The 17,707-nt window shown below is 37.6% G+C and overlaps 1 protein-coding gene and 1 long non-coding RNA gene across 4 annotated transcripts; one reads left to right on the top strand and one right to left on the bottom strand.

The window, feature by feature from the left end:
* Positions 1 to 1,733: 1,733 nt before the first annotated feature.
* On the bottom strand, positions 1,734 to 13,073 carry LOC122085814 (putative ABC transporter C family member 15). 2 transcript variants are annotated; one of them, XM_042654403.1, is made up of 11 exons: positions 12,676 to 13,073; positions 8,148 to 10,495; positions 7,530 to 7,616; positions 6,760 to 7,410; positions 5,463 to 5,627; positions 4,974 to 5,268; positions 4,418 to 4,632; positions 2,810 to 3,115; positions 2,564 to 2,627; positions 2,240 to 2,479; positions 1,734 to 2,118 (listed from the first exon to the last, which is right to left on the bottom strand). In XM_042654403.1, the coding sequence occupies exons 1-11, from the start codon at positions 12,725 to 12,727 to the stop codon at positions 1,976 to 1,978; spliced, it is 4,566 nt and encodes a 1,521-aa protein (XP_042510337.1). In that variant the 5' UTR covers positions 12,728 to 13,073; the 3' UTR covers positions 1,734 to 1,975. The 2 variants fall into 2 exon arrangements, with proteins under 2 accessions (XP_042510337.1, XP_042510338.1); XM_042654404.1 differs by lacking the exon at positions 12,676 to 13,073 and adding an exon at positions 12,480 to 12,646.
* Positions 4,619 to 11,447, top strand: LOC122085815. 2 transcript variants are annotated; one of them, XR_006142226.1, is made up of 5 exons: positions 4,619 to 4,792; positions 4,995 to 5,255; positions 5,479 to 5,654; positions 10,658 to 10,744; positions 11,090 to 11,447. It is a non-coding gene; the product is annotated as an uncharacterized LOC122085815 (long non-coding RNA). The 2 variants fall into 2 exon arrangements; XR_006142227.1 differs by lacking the exon at positions 4,619 to 4,792 and having other exon boundaries at positions 5,246 to 5,386.
* Positions 13,074 to 17,707: the final 4,634 nt, after the last annotated feature.

Genomic DNA, 17,707 nt, shown 5'->3' with positions numbered 1-17,707 from the left:
GCCACTTTACCCATCAACAGGCTCACGATCACACTTGGAAACCACCACTAATAGGTTTTACTAAGTTGAATTGTGATGCCCCTCTACCACGGGACTCTCATATTGGTGGTTTGGGATGCGTTTGGTGTGATCATGAAGGGACCCCACTTGGTGCCGTGTCTTATCCATGCTCCTTCTCAGATGTACTCGTCGGTGAAGCTCTGGCTATGCTCCTTGGTCTCTAGTCACTGAGTGACATCTCTTCTCCCCCTCATCTCATTGTGGAGTTTGATAACCGTACCGTGATATCTCACTTATGTAACCTTGATCTGGCTCCCCCCCTTGCCATCTTGGGTATCTTGGATGATATTCGGTTAATGGGAACTCAATTCCTCAGCTGCTCTTTTCTCTATGTTTCTAGGGAGGCAAATCATGTCGCCGATATCCTAGCCAGGAAGGCCCTGTTTATGGCAAGTTAGATAGTATGGCCGGTTACCACTCCTTGGCTTCTTGATATTTGTAATCAAGATGCCTCGTGCTCCTCTTGCCTGCCTTTGCAATAGAATGGTTTTTTACCCAGTGTTAAAAAAAAAAAAAAAAAATTCCAAGAAGCTCCTTTTTTTCCTTAACCTTGATCTGGCTCCCCCCTTGCCATGATCGGGAACTCAACTCCTCATCTGATCTTTTTTTATGTTTCTAGGGAGGCAAATCATGTCGTCAATACCATAGCCAGGAAGGCCCTGTTTATGGCAAGTAAGACAATATGGCCACTTACCACTCCTTAACTTCTTGATATTTGTAATCAAGATGCCTTATGCTTCTCTTGCCTGCCTTTGCAATAGAATGGGTTTTTACAAAAAAAAAAAAAAATTCCCAAGAAGCTCTTTTTTTCCTCCCCCTCCCCCTCGTTGAAGAACAATGTTTTCATTCCAACTCTTGCTGAGTTGATTGATAGGAAGTAAAAAGCCGGCAAGGTCAGTTACACACTTTCTTTTAGCTAGAAAAAAAAGAAAAAGAAAAAAGAAGGTACACACTTTCATGAAACTATATCACTCAACCATAGTTCTTTCTGACAAAAAAGAAAAAGATAAAGGAAAAAAGAAGATAGTTCTTCCATTTCAATCTTGCCCAGATAGTATCTATCCCGGGGGTGAGGGGTGCCGGGGAGAATCCCGCCCAAATATGGAAACTTGTGATTTTTACAGCTCTGATTAGTATGTTCAATGAGATCACGATGCCCATCTTGACAGAATTATCGGTCCCTCCTCCACCCCCCTGAAAACCATAACTGCTCCTTTGATATCTTAGAGCATTATTTTTTTCTTTTTTTTGGGAATGAATAAGAGAGTAGTTTTATCTCAGAAGAGGAGTTGTAAGCTGGGTGCGTGAACCTATTAATTTGGAGGGCACTTCTTAGACGATGTACAGTTTCTAGATGTGATTTCTTTTCCATATTGGGTTTCCTTAAACAATTAATAGAAGTATCTGTTCTTCCATCTGCAAATATTTTTATTTTTTATTTTTTGGTTTGGTGCTACCCATGGGTTAGTGATGAATTTTGAAGAAATTGATTAGTTGGAAATGGGGAAATTCATGTTATGGGGATTAGCTCAAATCTTCACTGCACTAGTTGGTAAAGCTGCCAAATAAGCTTTCTTTAGTCTAATTGTCAATTCTATCAGTGCTAAATTCTTAAGTGCTTTAACGACATCAAATGTCACATTGGTATGTTTTGAATTCTCATTCAGTTAAGATTTAAAGATGAATAAGAAGATTATTGTTATTAATTACTATTATAATTTTTTCATGGTACTGCTGAAGGAGAAACAAAATGACTTTACTTTTGTTGATTGGGTATTGGGGAAGATACTACTAATGTAACACACCATCCATAGGCGGGTGATCATTCGATTGTTCGTATTTTTCCTGTTTCTGGTATGCCATCTCAATACATGATCTCTCATTTCGGATGCTCAAATTCTGAGATATGTAGATTCTAAGAAATAACATCTGCATTTTGATTTTTGGCTTGGCTGATGAAGCTTCTTGATCTTAGAGAGTACTCCTTTATTAGCTTTGAGAAGAATGAATCCTCTCGTTCTAGCAATTTAGCAGGTGTATCATATTCTGCTACCCTTCCTGCTCACAGATGAGTAAGTTATTATTATTCTTTTTTTGTTAGCTAAATGGAATCAATTACTAAATGTCTGATTTTTCATTTGTTCAATTTTAATTTTTTACCTGGTCAATTAAAGCTTACCTTCACTGAGGACTAGAACAAGATCACTGTCTATAACTGTATGAATTCTGTGAGCTATGGTGACAACTGTACGATCTTTGAACTCCCGGCTTATGATCTTCTGTATCACACCATCAGTTGCAGAGTCAACAGAGGCTGTGGCTTCATCTAAAACAAGAATGCTGCTTCTCTTTAATAAGGCTCTTCCTAGACAGAATAGCTGCCTCTGTCCCACACTCCAGTTCTCCCCATTCTCCACCACTGTGACAAACTATATATATATTAATAATTTAAATTTATAAACCGTAGAGTTGAGATTGATTACAGTCCATATTTTTTATTGACCTGTTGAATCCAACTTCTCTTTCTTTGCATGCATGAGATCTCCAAGTTGACATTTATCCAGAGCCTGAAAATTTCACCAAGATCTCACATATTCTGATTTTGTATGAAAATATGAGAAACAAATAAATTTTGCAATATTTTCAGGGGTTGTGTAAATCAGAAATAAAATAAGTATTGTGATGTCTCAGATTGGCCACATGTTTTAAGAATCTTGGTTAGTGATGAATATCTGATGAAAGTGGTCACCTCCCATATTTCGGTGTCGGAGTATTGCCCCAGTGGATCAAGGTTTCCTCTCACTGTTCCTTCAAACATTGTTGGGTCTTGTGGGATGATGCTAAGCCTGGATCTCAAGTCATGAAGGCCTATCTTGCAGATATCCACATCATCAATTTCTATGGTTCCTTCTTTTGGTTCTACAGTTCGGAAGATTGCCTGTATAAGAGTTGATTTTCCACTCCCTGTCCGTCCTACAACTCCTATCTTCTTCCTTCCGGGAAAGGTGCAGCTAATATCTTTTAAGACAGAGGGAAGATGTTCAGCATATCGGATCTGTAACACAAATGAACTTTTTTGTAAGCATAAACCCCTACAATGATGAACAGATACTTAATTTATCTGACTGACAAGTAACAGAGTATTCAGCCATTCAGGTGTTGTTTGTACACTGGATTGAAGATTCCTTAAAGAAGTTATCTTGTAAAGCAGCCACATAATGATATGACATAAATTTTGAACTTCAAAAAGCCATAACTTGCAGATTCTACCAAGCTGATCTATAAGACCAATCATTGACTGGATTAGACTTGCTGACCTTCCAATATATAGAATTATTTTAGACAGTTCGAAAGGATGTGAAAATTGGATTGCAAAACTCTTTAGACTAGATGTTTAATAGCTGTCCATGGTGTCAACTTTTTACTCAAAATCTCCCTGATTTGACCATCATGGTATGGCCTGACCACTTTACATGCATATCACATGCCTGGAACATTATGTTGAATGAAGGTTGGCTATGAAATCTGTACATCAACAGTTTTCTAGGACGAGTAGATAGAGTAATCTCACTCCATAAATTTATTGTGTTAACTTGGAAATAATTATACAGATTTTGCAATAGTAAAGGAATGAAGAATATGTGAAATATCTCTTTTTATTGGAATTGGTGTCATACCAATTATTTAACACAAAGATTGCATATATTATTGCTCATTTTCTTAGCCTGCATATTATTTACTGAAAGCAATTAGGTGAAAATTAAATAATATGTAGCATCTATGACTACTCCTGGAACCTAAGGTCCCAATTTGCGATGGCCAATGATTCTTTGGATACCTTCATATATATAGATGCCTTTGGAAAAAATATGTGATCATCCTATGGCTTTGTTATTTATGTTGAAGACATAGTAAATTCCTGCATGATGCAAATATTATACCTGTATGCAAATTTCGTTTTACATCTTGAATCCAAAACATGATGAAAAATTTCTCTTCCTTCATTTTTAATTCTTATATCCTATAGGATGCTTCCTTTGGAAGCTTGACCAACTCCAAGCTTCATAACAAGGACACAGATACATACATTGTCTGACTAATATCCAGACACAGATGTGTCTCTGTATAGTTATGTCTTTCCTTCCTCCCTCTTTTCCTCTCTCATTCCCCCCCCCCCCCTTTTTTTTTTCCTCTTCAGTGCCTTGTTTAAAGGGGAAAAGATGAAAGTGTTCAGGTTATATGGACATATTTCAGTGTCCAACATGTATGACTAGTCTAGAAAAAGAAAAATATGCATGTCTTTGTTTCATAGACTCCATGTGTACATGAGAGGAATATTACTCTCTTGGCGCTTTACCTGCAAGTTTTTGAAGCATATTTTTCCAATTTGTGGCCAGTTGTTTGGTGGTCTGCATTGATCAATCACCAGAGGGGCTTCACTAGTGAGTTTTGAATATTGCAGAATTCTTTCTACTGAGATCATTTTATTCTCTGTGTTGCACAAGGTCCAAATAACTGAGGCTTGCTGAAAATTCAGATTCAATCCATATGTCACCGCCAAACCTGCAATGCCTGCAAATATCCAGTTCTGATAAGCATTCTATGTATCCTCTGATTTAAAGCTGACATGATGTAACTTAGTAATTTTGGGAAAGAAAATTCAAAGGAATTCATTTGGTTAACCATAAGATGCAAAAAGTGGGACGAGTTATAGCATTATGCTGAAAAATTAGTAAGTTATTTTTTTTTGCTTTTGGTATCTGTATGTGTGTTTTTGTGTATGTGTTTGCATGGGATATTTCTTTGGTCTTGACACACTTGATTTCTATGATGTCTACTGGTGTACCATTTTTAAATTGTATCTATGGTTTACTCATCAATGAAAGCTTCTGAAATATAATTATGATCCTTACTTGGATTTATTATTCCTTCAGGGAGGCTCACAAGAAAAACCAACGAGAATGCGAAGACAAAGTTAGACAGTAAGTTTAGCCTGAAGGAAAGCCACTCCATTGCTGACACATTATGGAACCAGGGCCTAGAGTAGCCATCAATAAGGCTGAGATTTGCATTAGTGAAACGGCCTTCTTGGTCGAAAGCTCGGATTGTTACTGCTCCCATTAGTGATTCTCCAAAATGGTGGAGAATTGGTGCTCTTCGAATCCCGATAAGGCGGGCGAGTTCTCTTGCAGTTGGTACGTAGTATCGCTGCAGTGATCCCCAAAAAATGTAAAGGGAAAAAATTTTAAAAGGAAGAATTGGATTGTGAATGGTCAAAACTTTCAAGAACAAAAATGCAAATGCCCACTTACAAAATCCTTCCTGGGTTAGTTTTAAAGATTAATATCAAAGCATTTGTAATCATTGATGGAATAACAATTACAGTTGAAATAACTGCTTACTTGGTACCATATGCAGATTGCTGTAACTGGAATGAAGATCGCGAACACTTGCCATGCTACCTGTGACATCACAGCGATAGTACCCAAAATCCGTATTATTGAAAATGCGCACCAACCTATTTTCCCTGCCATTTCCAAGTCTAGCACACTTTGATCTGTAGAAGCCTGCGATTAAAATAATAAAGGATATCAGTAAGTTAGCCAGCTTATGTATACCTTGCAGTTCGTATATAATATATATATATATATATGTGTGTGTGTGTGTGTGTGTGTGTATAGAACGAGTACACTAGTTTGCTTCATAATGATCTTGGGCCTTACCCTTATATATATTCTGAAACTGTATTAACATATGGTTGGCACCAGTTAAGCAAAGGGTCTCAGGAAGATCCCTTCAGTGATAGTCTAGGTAAGAAAGTAGCTTCACGTCTCAAAACGGCTTTTTGGATCCTTTAAATCTTAAAAAATTAAATATAAGTGAGAAGCTATTAGACATTGATTTGAGATCTGAAAGTCAAGGCATTTTCAGTTATTCCTCCGTTTTAGGAATGTGGCTGTCGTTGATACAATTAGTGCCTCCAACTGTTTTTTGATGTTGTAAGTATAATTTATTATGTTACTTTGTTTTGCGCCATTTATTACATTTTTTATTTCCAACCTCCAGAAATTTTCTTTGGGTAGTTTTCTCTTTTAAGGGAAAAGATTTAGATGCCCTGACATACTGTATTTCTTCCTCTGAAATCTGAATTGATTAGAAGTCAGTAAGTGATGCTCCAATCAATGTTTTAAAAATTGGACCGGATGTCAATACTATTCTGGCCTGGTAGTCAGTGGTCCAACCATCTGGTCAAACGTGATAGACAGTCAAAATAGAGAAGTGCAATGTTTGCTTAGTTATAGTGTATTGTATAAGCATTCACAACTGAGAAGCAATTAAAGCACCTTCTGTGGTGGTAAGAGGGTGGGTTTGGCAATTGTGGTATCACAAGCAAGTCTGGTGTGCTGCTTGTATCTATCCTTTTAATTCTTTAATAAGAATCACATTTGCCATCTGGTTTGAAAGTTCTGATCGACTGATTGTTCAGATGAGATCAGATGTTGATCAGTCTACTGACCTTGGACCTCAAGTCCCGGTGTTGGAAGGGATTGTTTTTGTCTTGTGAGTGACACTTTGAATGGTCCCACCGCAGTCGGACCAACCAGTCAGACCATCCATGAATACAATGGCTCTGATATATGAAATTTTTAAGCATTCCTATGCATTCAAACATAAATTGGATGAATGTATGTTACTGACCCGATTTAATATCCTTCCAGTTGGTGTTGAATCAAAGAAAGACATTGGCGCATGAAATACACTATGCAGCATCTCTGTGAAGAGCTTTTGTGAGGTTAGAAGGCCTGCTATTGCAAGTAGCATGGCTCGAACCAGCACACAAAGTGAACTTCCAACAGATAGAATTATATAAACAGTGGATAGAATTTTCAACCCTACTAGAGGTTCAGCCTCAGTTGTAGGAGGAAAAGCCCATGCCATCCAATAATTACTTGCTATCTGTAATACTTGGAAGAGTGACTGTGCCAGGAGTATGATAGGGACCAAGGCCCCACCTTTCACTGCAGTCAAGTAAGACCAATAGACTTCTTTTCCAATGCTTCCTTTCTCTCTCTCTTCATCCTGCACTAATCTCCCTGCATTTTTTGTGTTCTCTAGGGAAATATTGTGTTCAGAGTCATGCTGTCGATTTACAGGCCGTGTATTTGAGGTTGGTTCAGAATCAACTTCTCCATCAGATACTGGTCTTTCAGGTGTTCTGCTTGAATTTTCGACCATGTGAATCGACTCTAGAGCTTGGCTGTGTGCACCAACTAAAGCTTCAAATCCTATGTTCTGTTTTAGTAGTTCTTCAAACCTTCCTGCCTGTTTGATTCTTCCATTTTGCATCACCTGTTAAATATCATTATCTTCTATTGTTGGTACCTTTCTCGTAGTACTAGAAATTACGGGTATTTTATTATCTTAATAAAATGAGACAAAAGGGTAAGTTATGATTCATTTCATAATACCAGAATGAGGTCTGCTGCTGGAAGAAACTCAACTTGGTGTGTCACATAAAGTATAGTTTTGTCTTTAAGAATCCCCATCAGGCAGTTCTGCACAGAAGATACAAAGAAAATGATGAAGATATGTAAACTATTAGACATTCTAATGGTAGTTTTCAAAAACTTACCCCCCCACCCCCTAGTCGAGTACAACTCACAGACCTAGAACAAAGCTGGCAGGGTCAGTACTCCGTTGATTCTTTTACAAGCTATATTATACATCTTCCAGCTGTGTTTATAGAGGAATTTAGGTATGGGCTTAGGTGCTGAACTTGCCTGAACTCCAGAATAAGTGTTCCCATGCCATTATTGTGCTAGGTTAATAGTAGTAGTAGTCTAGACTAGTTTGGAGGATCTGGGTCCAATGATTTGGTATTTATTCTCTATCGTACCATGGGACGAAGCTGTTACTGATGCAGCCTGAGGAGCCCAGTTCTTCTCAGCCTTGACTATATTATACTTCTTCTTCTTGAATGAGACATTGCTAAATTTGGTAAGAAATTTATGATAGTCTGAAGAAAACTAACCTCAAAGAGCCATCAAACCTAAGTCTGAATTTATGATAGTCTGAAGAAAACTAACCTCAAAGAGGTGGGTGCCTGTATGAGCATCAACAGCACTGAAAGGGTCATCAAGAAGATATATATCAGCATCCTGATAGACTGCACGTGCAATTTGTATTCTTTGTTTCTGGCCACCACTCATATTAATTCCCCTTTCTCCAATCTCTGTTAGATCACCAGAGGAGAAAAGCTCAAAATCCTTTTCCAAAGCACAAGCCTTAACTGTTGTTTCATACTTGGCAGTGTCATAGGAATTTCCAAAGAGAATATTCTCTCTGACATTTCCTGATAATATCCAGGGGGACTGGGGAACATATGCTTTAGTCCCCATAATCTTTACCATTCCTGACAGCTTTGGTATTTCTCCAAGTATGCAAGAAAGCATACTAGATTTTCCTGATCCAACTGTCCCACAAACGGCCACTTTCATCCCTCTCTTCACTTTCAACTCTATTCTATCAAGAGTTGGGCTTCTTGATTCCGGATTCCAGATGAATTTCCCATTATCAATCTCAATCTCAAGTCCTGATTCATCATTTGGTGCAAGCAAAACTGCATCTGGTTGAATTTCATCTTCCTGCAGATATGATGCAACTCTGTCAACTGAAACTTTAGCCTGTGCAACCACTGAGAGTAAATCAGGCAGATTAAAGATTGGATCCTGCAACATTCGGAAGGTTGCCAATGCAGATATGACTCTCCCAGCAGTGAGTGGGATTCTTAAAAGTATGCATGCTCCAAATGTCACAACTGAAATGAATGTGGGGGATCCCCAGAAAATAAATGCTGCGATTGCTGCCAACCGTGATGACTTCCATAACCAGTTATACTCGACTATTCTCAGGCTTTCTATTTTGTGGAGAAACTGAGTATCCCAAGCTTGGAGTTTCAGAGTCCTCATATTGCGGAGAACTTCTGATGTAGCTTTCATCCGCTCATCCTTTGTTTCCATGATCTTGGACTGGAACCTTTTCTGGATTCTTGTGAGGGGTATGTTGCAGGCCATGACTATCACTGTTGCCAATAATGCGGTCAGTGATGCAGGACCCAGATTCATATTTAGAATGTAGATCGCCAAGGAAATTTGTATTGGTAACATCCAAACTATGTTCAGGAACCAGATGAAGTCTGTGACACGCTGGACATCAACGCTCATTAAATTAATGATCTCTCCACTAGTATGGCTTTGACGTGACTGGATTGATAGATGCAAGCCCTTCTTGTATATGTGGGACATAAGCGCTGCTTGAAGGCGAAGACCAAGTTGTCGGGCCCCAAAGACCCACTGCCTCTCTGCAACTGTCTCAACCATTTTGGCACTTAGAAATGCTACTGCAAGAAAGTACCCATTCTCTAATCTCTGTTGTCTCTTATCATTTAAAAACTTCACAAAGTCATCAATCAGGTATGGTCCAACATATGACACTCCAGCACTGATGATGGCAAATGCTGCATTAATTGCTGCTTTCTTCCAGATAAACAGAAAGATTGCCTTGTAGACAGATGGATTTGCAGTGCCATTCTTCTCCTTGACATGATTTAGACATTCATCAAAAGAATGGGAGACAAACCCAGCAGAGTCTTTCATATCAACGTTTGGGACATCATCCTGATCAAGTGGTTTCTTGATCCCAACTGAAAACAATGGGTTAAGCCAAGAGAAGGTAATGAGTTGGAGAATAGTAGCCTGTCCATATGGAGAATCCTTTCTTCCCTCTGCTTTATTTTCAGTTTTTCCATTAAGAAGTGGGTCAGTAATGCCATTCTTGAAGAAGCTGATGCCTGTGGTCCCTTTTATTGAAATACCGAACAAATAGGTGGAGGGCACAAGATTGAAGAAATCAATGTAATCTGCTACCCCAGGATATCCCTTCCCGATAAGAATGTAGTGAATATCAAGAGCCGTGAAAATAATGGAAAGTGAGAAGCTGCATGTCCACCAAGCTCTTAGAAACCAAGGAAGTTTTGATGACCTTGCTTTCCATGTATTTAGAACTGCAATTAGTGAAATCAACCATGATAACACTTGAATGATTTCTTCTAGAAAAACCGACTTTGTAGAGTTGCAATGGGTCCTATAACCATACCACAACATCAGAATAATGAGCAAATGACTTCCCAGTAGCAGAGTATTGCAACCTATGTTGGCTTTGTACTTGAGGCCTTGTTTGACCATGCTGGGGTACCTCTCTGTGCTTTTCTCTGTAGGTTTTGATCTCTGTATGCATGACTGGCATACAATTTTTTGTACAAAATGGGCTAATAAGCTCCCAAGGATCCCAACTTGGAGAACTATGCTGACTTTCTCCCAGAAACAAGGTGAGCTTAACTTCAACTGTGCTTCCCAATGTTGACGGATTTCGAAATCTGATGCACATGAAGCAACAATATTAGATTGGGAAAGAATTTGAGAGAGGAGAAATCAGCTTCCACTATTACTGTTGTTTTTCTTTTTTTGGATGAAATACATTACTTTTATTATCACCAGTCAATCACTAGTCATGGTAACTTCCTTAAGTCAAATTTCAGGGTCATATGCAGTAATATGGAGTCATTGATCTCTAAGAGATGGGCATCTGACATATTAAGAGTGATCTGCTTAAATGGACCATACGGGTAAGTTCTTCTTATGGAGTTCATGATTCCTTGTCAATGAATATATGCTTTAATTGAAACTTATCAGAAAAAAAGTAGCATATTCTATTTTTAGTGAAGCTAAAGTTAAGGGAGGACATGGACACATCCTGGACGAGTTGATGTCCTAGTTCAGTGCTCTTGCCATAGCAATCTCATCTGTTGTCTAAGTATTCAGTGTTCTTGCCATAGCGATTTCATCCTTTTATCTAAGCATATTGGATAAAAACTAGATATTTCCAATCTGTCTGTTTTAGTTCTTCAAATAAAAATTGATTCCATTTCTCATTGGTTAGAACCATAATTTTACACATTTGTATCTTTCAGGACTCCATCTTTGCTGCGTCCCCAGGTTGCATCCCGTGGAGCTTCAGTGAAACCAGAGTAGCCAGGGGCAGAGAAATTCTCACCTCGGTACTCCGGAATCCCAGCTCCATTGATTTGAGAGTTCTTTGTTTTAGAGCACATTTAATTTCCTAAATTAAATCCACTTGGTTCTATTTTTATTTAGATCATACATGAAAAAGCTGTTCTTTTCCATCTCTTATGTCAAGTTTCCAGTATTGTGGGTCTTGGGAAATTCAGGACTTGGAGATCATTGTTTCTTGGCTACTTCTACTGCTCTTCTAATGCGCTTGGAATTCAAATTTCTTTCCTAATAAAAGGGCATAATAATTTGGAGTTATAACTTATTTATACATTTTCTCTATGAAGAAATGCAAATAATTGGTAATTGTACATACCTCTATACATATTTCTCAAACTTTACACTTTAAATGTTCTCCTTGGAAGGTTAGCTTTGGATAAAACAAACTCGGTAACTATTTAGATTTTCAGATATTAGAAGCTTGTCAAATGAAGCACAAGAAGACTAATTTTAGTTCTTTCTTTTGGTGCTCAGACCCATTCTAGGACGTAGTTGGTTCTGATAATGCACATAGTATTTCTTATGTAGCAGAAGAAAGTCTATCTGAGCTACAGTGGTACTCATATCACACTTCCAGGGAAAGAGACCATTTTCAAGGGAGCTCCTATAAAGAACAGGGTTAGATTGTTTCTGTTTTATGTAGAATAATTTCTTTGTCTATTTATGGTTTGGGAATCTCTGGGTGTAACCTTCTGAATCATAAGTGCCTTCTTCGAGTCTGTAAAATGGGAATACATCCCCATAAACAACCTTCCAGGAATCCTAGTGTTTACTACAGTATCTTTCCATTTACAGTAATCTGAAAACTTCCAGTTACTCATGCAAACAGAGTCAGTTAAAAAGTGTGCATAAGTTGTATATAACTACAGAACTCAGATTATTAAAAAGATGTCCATAGGATGTACAGACTATAGAATAGCAAATCATCTCCAGAAGTTAAATTTAATAGAAGCATAAAGTTGTTCTTGTAGTTCATATTTCTTTACCCCCGCACACCCACACCCACCCCACCCCCACCCACCCCCCCCCCAAAAAAAAAAAAAAAAAAAAAAGGAAAGATGACTGAGAATTTTTAAGTAACCTCCCCTGGAGTCCACATATATTGGACAAGCATTTCAGATGATATCTTCTTTAACCTGTATAATTGCAACATAACAAATGAAAAAAAAATAAAAATTGACAGTATCATGGAATCAGAATGACTGAATTGAAATGAGCTAACATGAAGAAGAAATCCATCCAAAAAAAAAGGGAAATGAAGAACTGTTTATAACTTATGCATGAACCTACAAGCTGCATGACCAAATGGGCCATTCTCAATTTTCATTTTTATGTGAGCATGCAACCTCCTGAAAGGATCCACAAACAAAAGAAACCACAGAAAGATCTAGTCTAAGGAGGCTATGGATTCCTAGAACTTGGTTTCTCTCTTTTAGTTCCATTAACATACATCCACATCCATTACAATAACAGGGAGAGAGCTTACTTATCAAACTGTTTAAACCGAACATATTTGCATGTAACACTTTGCTCCACATGAGTCTTCCACCTAGTGAAGCTCTAATGGGGCTAAAATTCAAAAGAGAAGCCTCTCAGTGCCTTAGGATAAAAGAGTATTCATTCAGGTTTTATGGCTGCAAAGAAAAGTATAGAGTGGAAGAAAGAGGGACTGAGGGAGGGGACAGATTCGGATAGCTAAAGATAATGGAGAAGGATCTTTCTTTTTTTGCAACTCTTTCATGTCATGGAGGGAAGAGCCTGGTTGGAATAGGATCCCACGTGATGCTTTGATTCTATGAAGATGGGATTGTAATTTGGTTGTTTTAGAGTCATAGTGTTCTCTGTCTAGAGGACGGCTCCTACGTTTGCATGAGATCCGATCAGTGTTTTTCTTTTGGTTCTATTTATAATGGAAAAGAGGTTATTTTAAAATGAAGAAGAGAGATAAAGGGTGCAGATGTAAGAGCCACGTTCTCAGACAGGAATCTTTCTTCGTAATGGTTTGTAGTGAGTGTTGCGAAGCAAACAAAAACTAATGAATGATTACCATAATATTTAAAAGTGCTCTGCGCACTGACACTGCAAGCACCAGAGAGATAATTCCATTAAAGTTTCAAGTGTGCTGCGCACTAACATTTTTGAGAGAGAGAGAGAGAGAGAGAGAGAGAGAGAGAGAGAGAGAGAGAGAGAGATTTTTGAGAGAGAGAGAGAGAGAGAGAGAGAAGGGTTTGAGATTGGCTCTCCTTCAGACAGAGAGAATCAGAGAAAGAGTTTGTTATTGCCTCACCTTTATTTGAACCCACAGTAGTAGTAGTATGTACTTGCATGGAAAGGAGTGAAAAAAGAAAGTGTATGGGCCGTTCGGGTTTATTGGTTAAGAAGTGATGGGATGGCAAACCATATGGATCTCATCTTTTATCTGGACATTGGGGCCTTTACCTAAGGGGAGGGAGAGAGAGAGTGAGACACATGTTGGGTTTCCCTATTTGTATATAGATCAAAGATGAAAGATAATGATTTTTCCCATCTCTTACATCTAATTCCTATATTGTGGGTCTAGGGAAAATGAATCCAATATTATATACTCCGAGATGGTTGTTCCTTGACAAAATCCCACAGCTTTTCTAATGCACTTGGAATTCATATATCTTTCCTATAATATATAAGTAATTTAGAGACAAAACTTAAGTGGGAGGGTTTCTCATGATGCTAGTGTAAGAAGGAATCTGAATAATGGTATCGTTCATAGGCTCAAATGATCAAAATAAGAGAGAGTGTCAGTGTGGACATTGTTTATTATGTGAGAGGGGTATGGTACATTGGAATATGTCGTCTTGAGAAACCCTTCCCCACATCTTAAGTATACATTTTCTCTATGAAGAAAAGGCAAATAATTGGTTTTACATACTTTCTCAACATTTTTCTCCACATTCTTTTTTTTAAATATTCTTTAAATATTTTCCTCAGAAGCTTGGCTTTGGATCAAATTATGGTTCAGTAATCTCCAGATGTAAACTTCTGAACATTAGGGCCTTCGGTTTACTCAGGGTCTGGATCAATGTTCATGAAGATTTTCATATTGCTTTCTACAACAATAACAACAACAACAAAGCCTTATCCCAGCTTAATGGGGTCGGCTACATGAATCTAAGCAAGAACTGAAAAAAGTAAAAAATAAATAAATAAGTGACAGAAAGCAAATTATAAAAATATCAACAAAGTAGACAGCTAGATGGGGTCTGCTACCTGGATCCTGGACTTCCAATCCACTTTATTCGATGTCATACTTAGAGCAAGACTTAATCCATGTTTGTGATTCTTCACAACTTCTCCTATGTGCATCTACAAGACTTAAATGGACCACTAACAACCTCATAGGCATCCTAGTGTTTACTAGAGCATCTTTCCATTGCAACAATCTGAAAAACTTCTAGTTTCTCATGGAAACAAAGTCAGTTAAAAAAAGATGTCAATAGCATATACAGATTATAGAATAGCAAATCACTTCCAGAAGTTAAATATAATAGATGCATAAAGTTGTCTGTAGCCCATATTATTTATTCTCCCTCCCCCCATTCACCCCACCCACCCACCCACCCACCCAAGGAAAAAGAAACAACTGGCATGGGAACTTCTAGGTAGCCACCCTGCTGGAGTCCACAAGACATTATAGAAGCATTTAAGATGATATCTTTTTTAAGCTGTATGATTTCAAAATAGCATGCAAGAAGAAGTTCGAGGTTCATATTTCCCATTTTCTTTCTCTTTTGATATTTCCCAGTCTTTGTTAGGGGCTGTTTATATAATGCATGCACTGAACCTACAAGCTAAATGTCAATATGTGTATTTTTCTCCATTTTCATTTTTTTGTCAACGTACATACAACTTCCTGAAAGGACCCACACACCAAAGAAGTCAGATACATCTAGTCTAAGTTGCCAATGAATTCCTAGAAGAATTTGGTGTCTCTCCTTTGCTTATTTCATGAATGTGTATATACTTTCTATGTTAAGGATTTAGCTAGAATTCATCCTTAAAAGTTAGCCATTAAAGAGAGATTACCTAAGTACTATAACTATTTACACAAACCCCAAAGGGGCATCCGAGTTAATAAGGGACCTTTACCTCAGGAAGCGTGTGGTTATGAATTCGACTCCTCTTATCTTTTTGGGACCACTCACATGGGATGTTTAGTGCTCTTCATTGCTTTGAGTGAAAGTTGAATGATTCTCCTTCAACCCCAGTATGACCCGATCAACATGGTTGTGGGATCAATATGGGCCCATGGGATTGGCCTGGATAACCGTTTCTAGTTAAAAAAAAAAAAAAAAAAAAAAAAAATCTTTACATTGAACTATCCACTTCAGATGTAGAATTATTATTTCTGCCATCCATGTGGAATTCCAACACTTGATCGCTTGAGGGAGAGAAATTGATTCGGATAGCTCAAGAATATTTAATCATGGAAAATGGAAAGGTCATGTCATTTTAGAGGGAGAGAGTCTGGATAGGAATAGGATTCCACGTGATGATTTAATTCTTTGAAGATGCATGCTATTTGGATGGTTGTTTTGAGTCATATTGATGTTTCCAAGCATGTGGTGTGGGGAAGCAAACAAAACCTAGTGACTAGTCCATAAAGTTTCAAAGAGCATACCGCGCACTGACTCCATGAGCACCATGGAGAGAGAGAGAGAGAGAGAGAGAGAGAGAGAGAGAGATTGTTATTGGATCATCTTATTTGAGAGAGAGAGATTGTTATTGGATCACCTTTATTTGAAGTCTGAACCACACTAACATTGCGTGCTTGCATGGAAAGGAGTGAAAAAAAAAGTGTATAGGTCATTCGGGTTAGCAATGACATTCAAAAACTTATTGGAACCAGCTTACATAGAAATTGCAAGCAAAAATGAGCGTGAAAATTTATGAAAAGAGATTGATTGGTTATAGGAAATTATAATAAGTATCGACTGTAAACTTGATGCATTATTACAAATCAGTCACTGACTCATAATGAAAAATTATAATAAGGTACATGCTATCTACCTAACGTACCATATAACATCAAGCCAAAGTGTCTTACATGGATTACGTCTACCACCAAGACAAGGCCATTAACTCAATCTACTTTTATGAAAGAAGGAATGAGATAACGTATTCTTGACAACCCCACTAAGCACGAAAGTAATAACTCGAACACAACTCCACATTTAAAACTATGTAATCAACACAACTCCGCCATATGCAACACATCCTTGATTAATGAAAATATCCTTGGTAAATACTTTCGTAGGTGGTTTGTCTTTTATAAATCAAAGAATTTCACCTCTAACTATGAAATACGAATGCCCCAGACTATCCATGTTAATCAAAGATCCCAAAGACTAATGCAATGCCATTCAGGTTTAATGGTACTTTTTTTTTTTTTTTGAGTTTGGGGGGGGGAGGAGGGGGTTTGGGTGATCTTAAACTAGATGGAGTCCAGGGTTTGTTATCAAACAAAACAATTTGATGGTCCTCCTATTTTTGATACGATAGCTTTGGTTCCATATGCTTGTTTGTTTAGTAGGTAAAAAGGGTTGAAAAAGAAAAAAGTTTTGTATCCCATATGTGATGGAGTCAAGAAACAATGATGACAAATATAATTAATATTCTTATATTTCTTATAAAATTCTATCGAATATAATAGGACTTTGAAGAAGAATGAAATGAACTCGGATAATTTTCTTGCCACATATGTGACTGAAGGGCCAATAATGTCCAAATGGGCTTGAAAGAGTTGCCCAACAAGACCATTGTACACTATAATTTGGAAGATTGCTAATTTAATTTTCTCAGCAAACATGGCCTGGAAAAACCTATCATTTTGATCAATAGAAATTCTAGGGGAAACAAAGGCAAGGAAATCCTCACAAGATAGAAGGCTAATCTATCCTCAATCTAGATTCCCGAATTATCCGCCTAGAGATATGGTTAAAGTGTCATCTAGGGGAAGTATAGGTATTAAACAAAGGTAGTTTTGTTGTTTATTTTTTATTTTTTTGGTATGTATTAAAAAATGGTAGTGTTATTTACTATATCTTTGGCTTTTGACCACTTAATACGGGATCTTTGAGTCAAGTAAAGCTCCTCTTGATGCAAGAATTTTTCGAGTTTTGAGCATAAAAATCGAGCTCTTCTTTATGAAGGCTGATCCTAGAAGGGTTAAAGGCCTCTTTAACCCTCAAAATTTCAATGCTGGTGTTATCAAATTCTTTTATACTTAAACTCCTAACTGAGAGGTACACTCCTTGTTTTTATGTTGGAGTTTAAACAAGTAATGAGCCTAACCTCAATCAAGGACATGTACCAAATCAAGGTGATCTTCCTACTTAGACTCAAATCAGAAGCACAGGGGTTTTTGGTAATAAGCCTAACCTCAAGAGGGATGCGGTCTGAGCCAATCATCACATGACGATGGAAAGCAAGAGAATCAAGGGTACACAAAAGTTGTTCCCAAAAAAAAAAAAAAAAAAAAA

The sequence above is a fragment of the Macadamia integrifolia genome, chromosome 8, assembly GCF_013358625.1.
Source record: "Macadamia integrifolia cultivar HAES 741 chromosome 8, SCU_Mint_v3, whole genome shotgun sequence".
In the NCBI taxonomy this organism is placed as follows: domain Eukaryota; kingdom Viridiplantae; phylum Streptophyta; class Magnoliopsida; order Proteales; family Proteaceae; genus Macadamia; species Macadamia integrifolia.
Note: the sequence above shows the minus strand (reverse complement) of the source record. Positions and strands in the feature narration are given on the sequence as shown.

Coding starts and splice junctions, on each gene's coding strand:
- LOC122085814 (XM_042654403.1), bottom strand. CDS start 12,727: ATGTGGAGCAAAGTGTTACATGCAAATATGTTCGGTTTAAACAGTTTG. Junction 7,617..8,147: donor CAGGCACCCACCTCTTTGAG/GTTAGTTTTCTT, acceptor TCTTCTGTGCAG/AACTGCCTGATGGGGATTCT. Junction 5,269..5,462: donor CAATCTGCATATGGTACCAA/GTAAGCAGTTAT, acceptor GGATCACTGCAG/CGATACTACGTACCAACTGC.